Source organism: Melospiza melodia, chromosome 1 (genome assembly GCF_035770615.1).
Source record: "Melospiza melodia melodia isolate bMelMel2 chromosome 1, bMelMel2.pri, whole genome shotgun sequence".
NCBI classification, from domain to species: Eukaryota; Metazoa; Chordata; class Aves; order Passeriformes; family Passerellidae; genus Melospiza; species Melospiza melodia.
Genome location: NC_086194.1, coordinates 15260838 through 15277766, shown reverse-complemented (window position 1 = coordinate 15277766; position 16929 = coordinate 15260838). Strand labels below are relative to the sequence as shown.

The 16929-nt window shown below is 38.4% G+C and overlaps 1 protein-coding gene across 10 annotated transcripts in view; it reads right to left on the bottom strand.

Moving 5' to 3' along the window:
* ARHGAP12 (Rho GTPase activating protein 12) overlaps nucleotides 1-16929 on the bottom strand; it is a 75149-nt gene that overhangs the window by 52998 nt on the left and 5222 nt on the right. For all 10 annotated transcript variants that reach the window (XR_010026706.1, XM_063148794.1, XM_063148742.1 and 7 more), the window contains exon 2: nucleotides 15816-16567. Coding sequence is in view for 9 of the 10 variants with exons in the window: in XM_063148742.1 (XP_063004812.1) it covers nucleotides 15816-16567 (752 nt within the window). In the remaining variant the exon portion in view is untranslated. The remainder of the gene's footprint in view (nucleotides 1-15815; nucleotides 16568-16929) is intronic.

The following is a 16929-nucleotide window of genomic DNA, read 5'->3' as shown; positions in this document are numbered from 1 at the left end:
AGATATTTTGTTTACTAGCTGAAGTCCCACACTTGGAATGAAAAAACGGAATTCTGAAGAACATGGTTTTTGTCAGCATTTGGAGAAAAACTGTTTTAAACATTGAACATTAGTTTTAACATGTTTAATACTTTACATCTGAAGTATAAAATAAAACATTTTCCTCACAGCATCTTGAAAAATTAAAAAACATTACTAATAATAATTTTTAGTAAGAAAACCTGGGTCAGGAATTTTGGGAATATCTTAAATCAGTTTAAGCCAGGGAAGATGCTATATTTTCCTCTCCTCTGCAAACCACCAGGGTATCTTAATACTCAAAATAAGTTAAAACCCAGAAAGTGTCATAAAATCATACCAGTAAGGAAAGAGGACATTTTCTCTCCCCTCCCTCTGCATACTTTCCCAAAAAAGAAAAAGTTAAGGACAATTTTCTTCAACCTGTAGCAAAACTAAAACAAGAGGCTACCACTGGATCTAGTCATCCTTCCAATTTCAGACATTCCCACAAATGTGAGGAATGAGTTATGGGCAATCAAGCTTTTCAGATTTCAGAAAAAAAAATAGGGACATAACCTCATTTTCAGTTCACTGAGGTGATTAGCCCCCAACAATTACTAAGATGCAAAACAAACCAGAAAAGAAAACATACAGTGCTCTACTTTGTGGGATTAATAGGCATTTTTTTCAGAACAAGCAAGTTCAAGAATGGACAAACCTACCTCCATGTCCAGAGATGATCAAAAGGCAGCAAATTCATCTCTACACTAAAAAGCTGTCCAACACAGAATTTAAGTCACCCAAGGCAATACCTGAAATGTGCCAACGAGTGGGAATATTTGTGCTTCAACTGTACTTCTCCCCTGACTGTGAATTATCAACTTCACCATCCTCAGAACTGCAGCTGTGAAGTCAATTCCCAGGTACAACTTGCAAAAACAGCCCTAAAATGTTATGAGCTGGCAAACCACACATGTTTAATCAGGAGTAGCTTTACTGGACCTGTGGCCATTTCCCCCTGGTTCGCTTTCACAGCTGCAGCACTGACAGGAAACTTAAAGTCGTTTTTCTTCCCTGAGAAGTTGCAAATACACAAGTGATGAAGCAAGCTGCATTTTGTAATACAAGATAGAGGTCCTGCAAACTAAATGAACTGGGCTTTGGGGCTTTTGCTTAACTTCTTCATGCTTCTGAGTAAATGCAGTGCAATCTAAAATCCAGTATTCATCCTTTCAGAAGCAGTTAATTGTAATTTTCACAGTACAAACATAACTTCTACATGGCCATGAGGATAAAAGAAAATCAGTTGATTTTATGCTACAGTAATCAAGAAAGAACCACAAAATAGCGTCAATGCATAGTGCCTATAGCATGTCTGTTCTATCTTACATAAAACAATTGGTGAAAGGACTAAAGCAGCATGTCACATAGTCTAGAAACTTGTTTTAAAAAGGGGGGGAGAGAAAGAGTGTATTCCACAATACTCAAAAATAGTAATGAATGGGCACATCAACAATTCCCCCAGAAGCTCAGCACAGCTATCCACCCTCCAAAGCCAAAACTAAATCTGAGTATCTCTCCTCTTCCCACAATACTCCTTAAACATAACCCAGTTACATGTTTCACACAGAAAATTACTGCACTATGTCTGTTGGTATGTGTTGCAAAACAGGTGTCAGAATGTGTTCCAATGGCCCCTTATGTTCTATATGGACTGCTGAGCAATCAAAAGGCTTGGTACTATCCATGCAAGATAAAATGCTGTGTTTGCTGTAGATGCCAACTGTGTAAGTAACAGGACACACACACAAAAAGTCTTACTCTAATTTTCTCTGAAGATCATTCACTCAGACAAGTATGAACATTTACTGTAATCAAATGTTTAACAGAAATTCCCCTGTTTGTTTGCAGGTCCTTCTCCAACAAAGTTTGAGGTTGAAAGGCCTCCTATGAAGAGCTGAAACAAAGAGGCACAGCCTGCCAGAAAGGAGGAGGAGGTGTGTGAGGAAAGGGAGTCAAGGATTTTGATTTTTGAAGTAGACTCCATCTCCCAAAGCCTGCTGTCCCAGTTATACCAATCCAGAGAGGGTCTGCTAAAGATGCACTGATCATAAATACTGCATCTGGTCTTCCCAGGGCTGGCACTGCATTTAAAGTAGAGCCAGTCTGACCATTAGCAGCACTGCTGGATTAAGATCATAAAAACCTTTTTTGAATTCTGGGCTCCAGGAATGAGATAAGGCTCTCAGAACTAAGACAAATGAGTGAGAGCAGCCATAAGTGAACCAGACCCTGCAATAAAAATAGGAAGCAAAGTTCTTTGTCACATCCCTGCCCACCATGCAGACTGCCTGGGCTCACTGTCTGCTACCACACTGGGGAATGGGGAAACACAGTGACCCTTCTCACTTCTCCTATGATTGTAAGACAAATTCACAACTTACTTTTAGTAAAATAAACTGACATAATTGAATTCCTTCTGCCATCCAACACCATTTTTCACTGCTGACAAGAAAAAACTGAAAATCATCCAAACCCTAGGTATCAGAGATTCATTGCAATTTATCAGTAAAATGAAGGACTTATTAAACTGCCCTAAAAAAAATCTGCCCCTAAACAAAAGACAGATAGGAAAAAGAAAACAGTCAGATTCAGATATCTGGCACTAACCCTGTCTGAAAGAGGCCACACTAGCACATACATTCACTGCGTGCTCCAGACTGCAAAGCATGTTCCAAATTACTGGGGAGCGAGACATAATCTAAATTAATTTTTAAAACACTAAATAATTTCTGTGATTTTTTTTCACTGAAGTAGGATTTACAAAGTCTTCTGACAAGTGTAAAACCGTGACTAAATTTAGAGAGCATGTTTAAATGGACTAAAAACACACAGATGCTTTTGTTGCAAGGAATCTATTTTGTAAAATAACATAATTTTAAATTCTAATGTAAAAGCTTTCATGTAAGAAGAGTTGTGTTGCAAAAGACGCAAATAAATTACCAGCACACAGTACACAGGAACGTGCAATGGCACTCTTGTTATACAGCGTGAGGGAGTTCTGAAAACCTTGTCAAACTTCATTAAGAGGAATGTTATGCTTATTCAAAATTACTAAAACATTCCAGGCTTTTTTGACTGTCCTTTGCAATAAAGCAAACCTATTAGCAGTACATTATAGCTGAGATGGCAAGAATTTGCTAATGGCTTCATGCTGATTAAGCAGCAGGCAGTGAGCGGTGCCCTGTTCCCCCAGCCCTCCCCCGTGCTGCTGAATTCCAACTCCAAGCTCAGCATTCAGGGGATCAGCTGGAGCCACCATCCTTTGGAGAATGTTCCCATTGAAACTGCAAGTGTCACAAAGTATGGCAGCACTGTCTGCCAAGCTGTCAGGGGAAAAAAATGCTTTAAAGGACATGTATGCTTGCTCGAGTACATAGCAATGTTCTGCACATGAAGCTGTTCCTGAAAGCTAGTGTTCATCTGCAGAAAACACAGGTGGAATGGAAGCTGAACTTTCTGGGAGTCAGAAGAGAAAAATTAATTAATAATTAATGTGTTTTGAATTACTGGATACACTAATACTTTGCTGTTGATTTCTGTGTTGTTTTCCAGTGAGATTTCCATTGAGCTCATACAAAAAGGTGAATTATGCAAGTGCAGGCATTGTAGGAGCTCTGGATTCCAGGTCCCACGAGGGTCTGCAGAGTAACAGTGCTGAAAGCTGATCAGCCCACTGCCCAGAGAGCCTTCTGCAACACTGCTGGCAGTGCCAGAGCTTATCCTGCTGCATGACTGTTCAGATTTTGCTGTTCAGCCAGATTTAGTATAACAGCTATATTAAAGATAAAAAGCTTATTGGGAAAATTTAAGTGCCTGAATAGGCTTTAGGCTAACATTGCTCCAAATGCTTTTGTCTTCACAAGAGCAGTAATTGAGTATGGAGGGTGATTAGCTCTATCTCCTAAATAACACTTACTGGAAGCATTAGCTGTGCATTTCTGATTGCCACTGAAATGGGGATTAGAGGACAGGCAAACTATCTGGCACAGCAACAGCACAGCAATCATAACAAAACCTCCAGCAAAACCTCAAGATGAGCCTTGCAGCCATAAATCCCCTCAGAGGAATGCAGAGAGATGTTAAACTGCTAAACTCTGCTAAGAACACACACTTTCCATTTTAGCACTTGGATTCATCTATTTTGAGCAGAAACTGAAGGTTTATGGCCCCTTTTGCCACGGCACTGCAGAGCTTTGGGCCACACTGGCTGGCATACCATAGTGTGGTATCCTGGTAGCCGCAAGAAGTTACAAGGATCAGTTTTTTTAAAAGTCACTTGTCATAAACCATGCCTTTATTGATATGATTAGCATAATGCATTAATATGAGAAGATCATTCAACGTGAAGAAGATCCAGACCAAGAAGCTGTTTGATGTGGTTTTGATGGCTTTTCATAGGCTTCTTTCTCCACATAAGCCTTCCCTCAATAAAGACTGAAGCTTAGAGATTACACAAAAACCATTTTCCCCACACTATTCAATTTTTTAACATATTTAAACAATTTCAGCTAACAAGTAATCTTTTAAATTAAAATTAAGCATCATTCTCCCACTTACTCATTTATCCCATTATTAAAATAGATAATCTAAAATTTTATTATTTTAAAAATCTAAATTCATTTTCACCTGGCAGATTTCAAAGAACGGTCACCATATAAGGCTTTCTAGTCCCTGTATTAGATTTTCCTTTATTAAATCTGTATTCAGATCCAGTATCCTCTCACATGTTTACTGTGTAACACTGAATATAATTAGTGGGTTCTGTGACAGACAGCAAGACTTTTTTTACAAGGTGCAAGACAAAGTCACTGCATAAGGACTTAGAGAGGAGATTACAATTTCATTTTCAAAGGAGTCTGGTATTTTAGGACACTGCATTTCTTGTCTCCCAGTATATTGGAATGGGACATTCACCAGCCTGCCTGAAGCAAACAAACCTTAAGGCAAAAAGCAATAGGTGGGAAAAATACTTAACATGGAAACGAATATATTTTTTGCTTTTCCAATACTTTGCATGTGTTTTGTGTTTAAAACTTCTCTGACCAGGAAAAATACCTCTGATTTTGGCAGTTATGGAAATGAAGTTCACAGCTCCACTAGAGAAGTATTTTAAAATTAAATTCCCATTATAAGTTGGGCTCCTAACAGGCTCTTTATATATTGTCACCTCCACTATACATAAGTATTCGGCTGTTTAGTTTGCATGTTGAAATTTCTAAATAAACCACAAAAATCCCACATATATTGGCATCTGTCACTTATACTGGAGGGGAGAGAGATATAAAGAATCAAGACAAAATGTCACAAGGGCTTCTAAATTCCCAAGACACTGCCTCTATTCTCAAGACAATGTACGTGCTACAGCACACAAGCAAAACTCTGAGGTTTTGTTAGGGCTGCTTGAACCCCCTCAATCTCATGTATTTTAATGACTTAGGACAAAGAACGCCTCCTATTACATCACGTATAACATTTCTTTCTGGTAATGAAGGATAACAGAAAGCCAAGTCTCATGCCAGAGAAGACATGCAGAGAACATTAGGTCAAGACTTCAGTTTGAAATTTTGCCTTAAAAGACACAATAGGATGAGCAAAATAAGTGGTATCAGTTAGCATATTTATATATTTATATGAGGTGTTTCAAATTTTGAACAGAGCAGGAATATTGCCCTTGACAGCTGTTTAAGACCACACAAAAAGAAGCCTGTACATAATTGTGCCATGGTGCTTCTAATATATTTTTAATTTCCAGATTTAACTGAGCTAGAACAGGTTGTGATCACTCCAGTTTTAACACTGGGATTCTGTTTTGTGAAAGCATACTGAATAGCAGGAGGAACATTTTTAGGAATATATCCAACCCACTGTGCCTAACTTAAAGAAGTTAGAGACTTTTTAAGATCACTTTTGAGGGCTTTTTAAAATGCTTAAGCCAAGCACACAATTGTACAAACTTTTCTCAAAATTCCCAAAATATCCAGCAATTGATTGTATGTACTGCTTACAGCAGAATTAAACAAAGCAATAAAATTCTCATGGGAACCTCAACCAGGTTGCATCTTTTTTTCCCTCTCTACAACTACTGAAAATAGAAGTATTTGTTCTTTCACTGTATTTCTTAGTCTGTTTCTCTCTACTTGCAGACAGTTTGTTGGCACCCAGTGTAAGGACAGAAAGCATGAAACACTCAGCCATGCATTTCTGCAGTTTTTCTTCCTCTTTATTTTCCTTACACTAGCAAGAATGTCTTTCATTTCCAATAACAGCTATTTCTGCAAATCAGTATCTAGAAAAAGAAGTGTACATTTTTCACTGAATTTTGTGTTTCAACATGAAAATGTTAAATTAACTTCCACTTTAAATGCAACTTCCACTTTACTTCAATGCATATTAAACCAGCAATTTTTGTCTCAGATTTTGTTTAAGAAGATATAAAAAGACTGAGTATTTGTGTAATTTTATTTACTTTATAATTCTGAGGCTGCACTCAAGCAGATCCATCCACACCAAGGAAAATACAGAAGGCTGGCTCAGGGCTCAAATCACCATTTAACATAATACTTTGAGAAGCAAAGCAGCAGTTTATGGATAGACAGTAATGATATGAGAGCAGGACAAGCACACACAATTCCTGAGACCATCTATGGGCACAGAATTTAAATGCAGCCCTTCAAGCTACTTTCCTCAGAAAACTGATTGCAAAGAAAGAATTTGTCAATGTAGTACCATCTCAGCACAATGTTCACTTCAATTGTTTTAACAAACAGCAACCAAAGACCTGCAGCAGCTGGAAAAAGCTGTTTTACAGCCCTCACAATGCTGTACAGGCAATCATCACTTCTTAGGTTTGGATACAATCTGCTGAGGCTTTAAAGATTTACAAAACAAGAAAAAAAGAATAGGAGTTTAGAGCTAGATTTTTAGCATAACACTAAGGATTTAGATTTTTCTGTTTTTCCATAAAAGGAAAAAACCCCACAAGCCTAAGTACAAATCTAAGTTTTGCTCCAATGATAGTTACAGTAGTGACTTATGAACTAGCAAAAAGCAAAAATGGATGCAATGCAGTTTTTACATAGATAATTAACTGAAAAGTAAGCAAAACTTAAAAATAAAATTTACACCATGGTGGACGACAACCCACAACCTCGTGAAACACCGAGACAGGTCTCTCTTGGAGACGGAAGCATGGAAAAATGGAAAAACCAAAAGAGAAACTATCTCAAGTTGAGCATCCCTCACCCTATGTCTCTTCAGGCAGCATGAGCCTTCAGGCTGGCAAAGGCAAAAATGAAAGCAAGGGAAGAGAGAGGCTGGAGAGGCTGCAGTGGGTGACTGTGAGGAGCTCAGTGAGCAGATGAGAGAGGGACAGAGGGACAGAGGGACAGAGGGACAGAGGGACAGAGGGACAGAGGGACAGAGGGACAGAGGGACAGAGGGACAGAGGGACAGAGGGACAGAGGGACAGAGGGACAGAGGGACAGAGGGACAGAGGGACAGAGGGACAGAGGGACAGAGGGACAGAGGGACAGAGGGACAGAGGGACAGAGGGACAGAGCTGTGTGAGCACCAGGCCCCTGACAGGGCTCCTGCTCCCTGCCTAAGGCAGGGCAGCCCCAGAGCCTGGCTGTGGAAAGCTCTCCTGGGAGGAAGCACTGCAGCTCCCTGGCATAGCTGGTGGGCACCAGCAGCATGGGGGAATGCATCCTGCAGCAGGAAAAGCACACAGCCTCAGGGAAGCATGAAAATGCCATTACAAGTTAGAGTGCAGCACCCAGGAGGGATCAACACAGCAAAGTCACAGCCAGGACATCTGGATGGCAGAAAATGACAGTACTGACGAGTGCATCTCCTGAGGTTGTTGTGAGAAAGCTTAAAGTTGGTAGTCACACTATATGAGGTGCAAATCAAGATCAAAGGGCTATCAAGAAACAGAAGAGCTGTTCTGGTTTTTTTTATCTCATATACACAGAGAACATGGGTATATAGATACACACACACACACACAGACAGAGTTCCCTGTGCCTAAAGCACAATGCAGTTATGCATGACAAACATCTATTTTAGCTTTTCCACTTGGATGAAGATACCCAAGAATTGATAAGGATAGTGCCAAGCATGTTGATAAATCTTCAGTGGTGGGGGCTGGGGGGAGGAGGGAAATACACCTGCATTTAATTTCAATAGGAAAAGCAAATCCAAGTCACTCAAGAACCTCATTTACTGTTGCAACACTTTAGTGCAGGATGAAGCTTCTTCTAAATATCTAAAACACAAACAATAGTTATGTGCAACACTTTCTGTAACATTTCTGTGGTACCATGAATCATTTCCAAACAATATCCTGGTGATCTTTCAAGCTCTCTAGAAAATAAATGAGCATGCAATATTACTAGACATGCTGAGCAACCAGCTGAGAGTCCAGAAAGTTTGCTAACTGTATTTTTGTTTTTATCAGACGTAACATTTTATTACAGTATTGCATAAGCACACTCGTTACCTGAGTCCCATCACATCAGTGACAGTAAAAAGCAAGTGTGTCCTCGAGTCCTTCACATCTGCTGACTTTGCACCAGACTGTGCCTATCCAGGCTGCCATAAAGGAGCTCCTTACAGGCCAGGGACACTCGTGACAACACTGCCCAGGCCAGCACCACCACCTCCCTGCAGCACTGGAAATAAATATTTGTAGAGCCAGGTGGTGACTGGAGCAGCAAAGTGATACAGCTGAACAACCATCCACAAAAGCAAAAGATGGCAACTGTGTACACTACACACCTGCAGAAAACAGACATAAACCTCTGCTCTTCAGCACTGCATTTAAACAAAATACAGGGAAGTCACTTAAATTTAACTAGATGATCTGAAGATCATCCAGAAGCCTTAGGTAAACTACTTTAAAAGGGAATATTTAAAATGATATTATTTAAATTCAAAATGTAATATGCAATTTCAGATTTAAAATTGGAGTCCAAGTTTCTAATCATGATTTTGATTATAAGCAGGTGAAGCCAGATAATTTAACATCAAAACTCAACATAAGCAATAACCTAAATTCATTCAGACAGCTCCTCAGCTTCTAGCTTTCATTTACAAAGCTTATCAGATGGAAAACTAGAATGTATTAAAATACAGACTCCAAACATTTATGCCAGTCTTCACAGCATCACTGTACACAAGCTCCAAATCTCTGTCAAAAGAGTTTACGAACTCTTAGGACAAATATCAAAACATGGGGGAAAAATATATCAAAATTACCTCCTTTTCAAGATGAGAGAGGCCAGCAACTGCATGTTATTTCTAATACAGAAACACCAAGAAATTTGCATTCTGCATTTTCGTTCTGCACCATTTCCTACTACTGACATTCTCTATGCCTGTTTGAATGCCTCTCTGCACCAACCTAGCACTTTCATATCTACCAGAATAGAACTATAATCTACTAGAAATCTACTGTCTTTCCCAAGAGCTAGGTCAGCAGACTTTTAAAATAGAATATTTGTATCAATTTTGAATTTAGCCTAACAGTATGTTGTCCAGTTACTCACAATCACAGAAGTCATTTGAAAATCCTCAGTTCTTACTGTCCTGACAGACTGTTTTGTCCAGAAGTATTGTCCTTAGCTTTAGAACAAACTCCCCTTAAAGGCAAAACCCATTTGTCCCTATCGTTTTTAAAGCAAACATACCTGGCAAGGCATGTCAGAGACGTATCAGCTGTTTGGGTACTAGATATGCACAGATTTTGCTTGCTTTTTTTTTTAAACACAAATGTCTACTATTCCAGAGAGCTGCCTAAAAAAAAGGAAAAAAGTGTTTTGCATTTTATTCTACAGAGTCATACGTTCCCTGATGTTTTGTCACACTGCTGTGAAACAAATGATACTTTCTTTAGGATTCCACAGAATAACAGCACCTTTGTTCTATAGGCAAGCACTGCAATATTCAACAACTGCCTAGACTGTAACCAGGTAAAGACATAGCAAAAGCAATTGTTTGTACCCAGAGTTATGTGAAAGAACAAGAGATGATCAAATATTCTCAAAACAGTCTCAAGCAGAGTTTTACCTATCACAGTCTCTGTCTGATGGTTCCCTGCTTCAAATGACAGAAGCACTGCCAACGAGAAAGAGCAAGTCCCCAGCATCTCCAGCTGCTTTCAGCTTAGGCAGCAGTGAGACAAATTCCTTTTCCTAGGGCTGCTTTTCCACCATCCCTAAAGACTCTGTCATCACCCTGCTGAGGCTGGCACCTGGCATGAATTCAAAAGAAAAGTCAGGTGGGACAGCATGCACCAAAACTCACACACTGCACACCAGAAATTACACTTTTCTAGGTAAAAACAGAAAAATCAATTCCATATTATGACTATTATTCCTTAGGCAGCACAGCTTGAGCTTCATTTGAGCTAGGAAGTAATTCTACCAGGATAAAAACCACAGGTTTATTCATCTAAACCAGTGCCTTCAAAGTTCCACTTCATCATTTTCTGCACGAAATTAGGGTAAATAGGGGTGCAAGAGTCAAAAGACTGTGTCGGCACTTGCAGAATTTTGACAGTGCACTAGATGTTTGTTTCAAGTCTGAGAGCAGAACACAAAGCTGCATGTACAAGCAGATCTGTAGCTTACTGAGCTGAGCATTCCAACACCAGTATTAGAACAAGCCAGTCAACTAAAACCAACTTGTCTCACAGGTCGTGATTTTCTGACACCTGCCTCACACAGATAACAGTAGTGCTTGCTTTTATTTTTTTAAGGTAGCTCAATCTGATTTGCAGCAGAGATGTGCAGAGGAGCACGGGATATGGACTGTAGACAACATTTGTGGCACACAAGGGTTGCTCATTTTAAGGCACCTAAATCCAGATTTACTCACCTGGACAGAGAGGGAGAACTATCAGCAACCTGAATTACTTATTAAAATTACAGAGACTGAGCTGATCACAAACAGCAGCACTGTAAAGTGAAACTATCCACACCTGTTGACACTGCATAGGAAAAAAAAAAACCCACATACACAAAACCAGCCAGGAAAAATAGTCCTTAAAATTATCTGTCCAGAACCTTTCAGTTATTAACATAATTTAGCAAACATTTCAAGCTGTTTACAAAGCTCTAGCAGTGGCTACCAAAATCACAGAAAAAATATATTAAATTAATGTTTTATAAAACTCCTTAAATTATAAAGTTTTGAGTTCCTTGTCATTGAAAGTTATTCTTCACTTCATTATAATGTGCATATTTCAGCATTTAACATCATTAGAATAACAAATGCTGTTTTTAAGAAGGTAAAGAGACTAAAGGATGGTACTTCAAACATAATTCAAACTACTACATTATACATATCACCACGAATCTGTAAACGGTTCAGTTTTATTGTGAAAAAAAATCTTGCATGCTTCCTTCATACTGTCAAATTACTCATCTCTTGGACAAATGAATGAAATAAAAAAAGTAACATTAAATTTTTTATCATAGAAGCAAACTGATTTTGTGGCCAGCAAAACAGCGATAGCCATTTATTTAAGAGGTTTATTAATGTTTGACCAGCAAGGCAGTCTAACACTAAAAACCTGCCACCAGTCTTTCAACTAAGTGACAAAGCCAAGAACACCAAGACCTCCAGAAGATATGCTGACATTCACAGAAACAGAAAATATTGACTAAAAAGTTACTGCAATCCCATAGAAATTGCAAAGACAAGACAGAAAGAGCTCTTTAAGATCTTTACTACTCAGAATTAATCAAAGCAAAACAGCCATCCTAGTGATAATCCCCTTTAGTGCTTCACAGTTTATGCAATAGTCAATTACTAAAGAGGATGAAAGACAGAACAATCTTTGCAAATAGGTCACTGTCTATATTTATAATGATTAAAACCAACCTGCTGCTAAAAGTAACTTTTAATAAGCATAAAAAGCAACATTTAGACGGTGCCATGTATTTATTTTTAAATACATTCTATGTCTCCTATGACAAAAGAGGAGGTAACATGCATCAGAAACAAAGTTATTTCCCATAGGTTATCCATTAGCATTGCCAAAAGCAGATTTTAATTTCTGTCTGTAATTTTATCATAAAGTATCATCCTCAAAGATATCACCTAAACATTCTTAACATCATCTCTGAACTTAGCCAACTCTCCCTGTCTGCATACCCTCTCTCTCAAAACTTGGTAAGAAGGGAAGCATTGCCCATGGTGCTTTTTAAAGACCATTTTAATGTCTCCTTTTGCTTCAGCTCTTCCTGCCTGTTTAGGCATGCCTGAATGTGTAAGTCCTTTTTTTTTCTTTTTCTTTTTTTACTTCAGAACAATTACCCAGGTCTCTGCTTTTACTGCATACTGCTCAGACATCCCATCTGCTTCTTTCAAGTACTGTCCATATCTGCTAAAGAATCACTCAGAACTTTCCTTCTTCCCCATATGCTTGGCCTTCCTGAGGAATATTTTTGCCCTTTCCTTGGGATCAGAACATGACACCTGGCACCATTTCCTGAAATTTCATTGAACTTCATTGATGCTTTGAGTGCCACCATTGTCTCAGTGACTCTTACAGCCAGCTGTGCATTCACTCAAACTATTTCATTCAGTTCCAATTCGACCTGCAGTTACTGTCAACACCAGAGATTTAAATCTGGTTAAACTGAAGCTTGTTTCCTCTCAAGCCCTACTTCCTCTAATTACCTCCAGCCTCCCACAGCTCAAGTCCACAAACTAACCTATGGTTCTTACAATGCCTTATCCACCAGAGTGGCAAACAATAGTTATTTCTTTGCATAAAAAACGTCAAAAATGTTCATTATCCAGTCCTAATGTTTCTCTCAACCAAATCCCTTGCTACATTTTCATTAGCAAATCCTTCTGCTCACACTGCTACCTCTCTGTCCTTCACATATTTCATCTGCTAAAAAATCCTTCCTTTTTGCATTACTTTGGACGCTCTGGATCTTCCAGTATTTCCACAGCCAGCAAGCTTATGACTTCAAGACTGTACAGCTGCAGAACCAGCACTTCATTACTGGAAAGGAGGAGGAGGATAATCTGCAGAGAATAATGTAACCACTTCTTACAAAGATCTCACAAGAGAAGCATTCTTCTATATCTCATATATTTGTACTCAAGGACAGTGAAAACACACTGAAGGTCAGGCTAAAACTGAATGCTATCACCTCAACACCACCAAAAAATAACTTACATGAAGGCATTAATAAGGTAATTCTAGCTTCTAATCTTACAAATTTAAGAGAAAACACCTGTAGCTTAGAGTTTATTATAATGCAGACTGCATAAAACTGAACTCCACAGCAGGCAGGGGAGGGAGAAGCAGTCAGTCTTGTGAAGTGAAATCCTGTTTGTGCGTGAAAGCCAGGAACTTGATGTTCTCACTACAGACTAGGAGCAGTAAAAACAGCTTTCTGAGCCATTAATTTCTACACAGCTGATTTCTACTAAACAATGCTCATTATTGAAAGAATTCTAAAAAAACTGCCAAGCTGTTCCAGTGAGAAGGCTGGCACTCTGAACATCTAGACTGAGCTAACGGTGACATCAGTTCTACCACGGCTTTAATCCCCACGGCTACTAAATGTCAAACATTTTCATTGTATTTAAAGAGCTTGCAATTGTGCACCATGAGATTAAGTTACAAAATAAGGCAAACTGCAAGGCATAGCAAGCATCCACACTCTTGTTGCCCAAGATTCTCATAATGGCAAGTGAAACTGCCAAGCATTTTCCACAGCCAAAATGTGGCATTTTTGGCATTTGTCACTCTTAAACACTGTGAAAACTCCCCCATTTCAGACCTGTAACACAGTGTCTACAATACATGCATTGCTGTCCCACTCAAATATAAATTTATAAATCAGTTGTAGTGTAGAATAAAGTATAGTGGGAAGAGAGGAGAATGGTGAACAGATTAAGTGTCACTGCATCAAGAGGCACAAAGTCCAGTGGAAACTGAGCTGCAGGCCATATATTTATTATTGACAAAAGACACCCATGTAATATTAATTCCATCTGCTTTAGAGAAGGAAATGCATCAAATTATAGTCAACACCGAAGAAGGAACTGTCCTACCATGTAATAGAAATTTTAATGTGGTAAACTATTTAAAGTAGGATATATTTTCTAAACATTCCTTGGTATTTTCATAATTTGTTTGGCAATTGATTAATATGGGAGTAACATGCCAACATACACTTCTAAAATAAATATCTAATTATTTAATCACTTTATCGTGCCAAGCTCTGAGTGGTTCATATCAACTACACTGAGCTAGGGCAGTGCTGCAAAGAAAGTGCAAGAAAGCTCATGGATTCTCACACTGTGTAAGACATCACTGAAGAAAAGAAATTAAATTCAGTAATCCTATTCATTCCATAATATTTGGGGGAGGGGTGATGAAGTTAAAACTAACATAAAATATACAAATATTAGAGACATGATGTCCTATAACTATAGAAACTGAACATCAAGAATGAGGCCAAGAACACAGTAGGCTATTGAAAACTACAGATTCTAAATATTACAATAAATAAACATACACACAGTTCAAAATTCTGTAATTCACCTAATCAATCTTGTATCTTTAAGATCTTCCCATATTGACTCATTCCTAAGCAGCTTTGCCTTCATTGTTTCTTATTAGCAAAGTACTGATTCACAACTCTCAATGGTAAAACTTTTCATGTCTAATGTTAGCATCAAGTTTGATTTGAGATACTCTGGTACTCTGAACACATGCTGTCAAGTGGGATTTACTGTAACAATCAGTTTTTATCCAAGCAAAAACAGTTTCACACTACAGCTTAAGTTCAAGAGTAGGGAGCTTTGAACAGAATTTAAAATAATTGAACATGTCCCTAAAGAAAGATGGGGAAGGCAAGTGTGAGGTGGGGAAATTATCTACATACACACATATATAAATATATAATTATGTGTATGCACACAAACATCACTGGTTTAAGAGCAAACCTGGATTACAACAGACTAATTAACTTGGTTACCCCTACCAGAAGTGACCTGATTAAGTCACAGTTCTAATCTTTTGATGGGGGTGGGGGTTGCCTGTTAAAAAAAAAAAATTAAGAAGTGAGAGAAAATGCTTTACCAAGGACAAAGGCCGTCAATGCTCAGTTTGAACCAGAAGTAGGAGTACATCATTCCTGAGATTCTTCCATACTAATTAACAAACTCACATGTTTTGAGTTTTAATCCAGAGTAAAGTTGTGAGAAGCAAAATTGGCAGGGCTGACTCATTAAAACAGTCCACAAATAAAATGATCAAGCCAGAAATTCAACTCCATCTAAGTCTTAAGCGTAATTAAACCCACCAAGACATTAATTTACAGTTCTTATGTTATCTATACACACTTAGGGAAAACTGACAGTAACTTGCACATTTCAACAGGCCAAGTCATGCGGAGTTACAGCAGTAGGCTCCCTTCCTCTGAGAGAAAATCCAACCCAAATTCCATGTCATATTAAAACTATCTTAATATGGAAACACTATTGTTCTTTCTTTAAATCACAGAATCATGTAAATGGAATCAATTCCCATAGCACAGAAATTCTGCAAGAACTAAACACATGAACTGTTTCGATTTTAGTAACAATTTCATGCTGAGAGAAGATATTTTTATTTGAACAACTGGAAATTTTTGGGAATAAGTCTCAAAACAGTAGCAGACAATTATGGCAATAACAAAAGAGAACAAACCAGACATGGTGGCCATTTTTCAGCTTACCTGCACTTGTTCTGTGGAACTACTACTGAGTTCATCTCCAGACTCTGAATCTTGGTGAATTTTTTCTGAGCCTTCTCCTGCTGAATCACAAGACTGTTCATGCAAAAAGCTGGTCTTCTCTATTTCCAAGAACTCTGGGCATGGGAAATGACCCATGGAAATGGTTCTAAACTGATTGGAAACCTTGGGAGATTGCAACTCATTGTTAAGTTTTCCATTGTTCTGGGTAAGGTCCAAACTCAAACCAAAAGTCTGACAGGGGCTATTGTTGGGTCCCAGGTTTTGATTGGCATCTCGAACTAAGCAAGACACTTGAACTGGAGAAGATTTTCCAAAACTAGAAAGCTCTGGTGACTTATTCACATTTTCTGTTGATCTCTGTAATCCATGTGTCAACTTCAAGGTGTTATTTGGCAACATGCTTGCCTGCTTCACAGGTGGCATCAGTGCTTTCCGGGGTATTTCCTTCACATATTGAGCTGGCACATAAAAGGGTTTGGAATTTTCGTCTCTTTTGACTTGCCACCAATCATCATTAGTCTTTTTCACTAAGATGTATTTTTCCCCTTGCTTGATCACAATTTTCTTGTCCTTGGCCTCATACTCATAGTCATACTCCACTTGAATGTAAAATTGTCCTGGAAGCATCTTCCCACCCTTATCAGCCATTTCTATCTGAAGATATTTCACCTTTTCAGACAAAAGGTAAGTGACATTCTGTTTCAGTGTTATTTTCCTGTTAATGTTCAGAGCTGTAAGAAAAAAAACGGTATATGTAATCAAGTGGCTGTTTAAGAGCACTTTGGATAAAAATAATTTTGAAGAAATCCTGCCTACTTAGACTAATTGATGGAAAATGCAGTATTTTCAGATATCCTTCTGCGTGTTGAGATAGAAAATCAGTAGAACAACTTAGGTCACTGATTGAACTGTCCTATTCACACAAGCCTCCTGCTATCAAGTGGCTCATTAGCTTCATTAATTAATTAGTTATTGCTTCTATTACTGATTAATATTGATTAATCACTGGGGATTTGGTGAGGGGACTGATCTGAGTCAATCTCTTGCTTACATATAGGCTTAATTTCTTAAATGAACTGTTAATACACTAGTT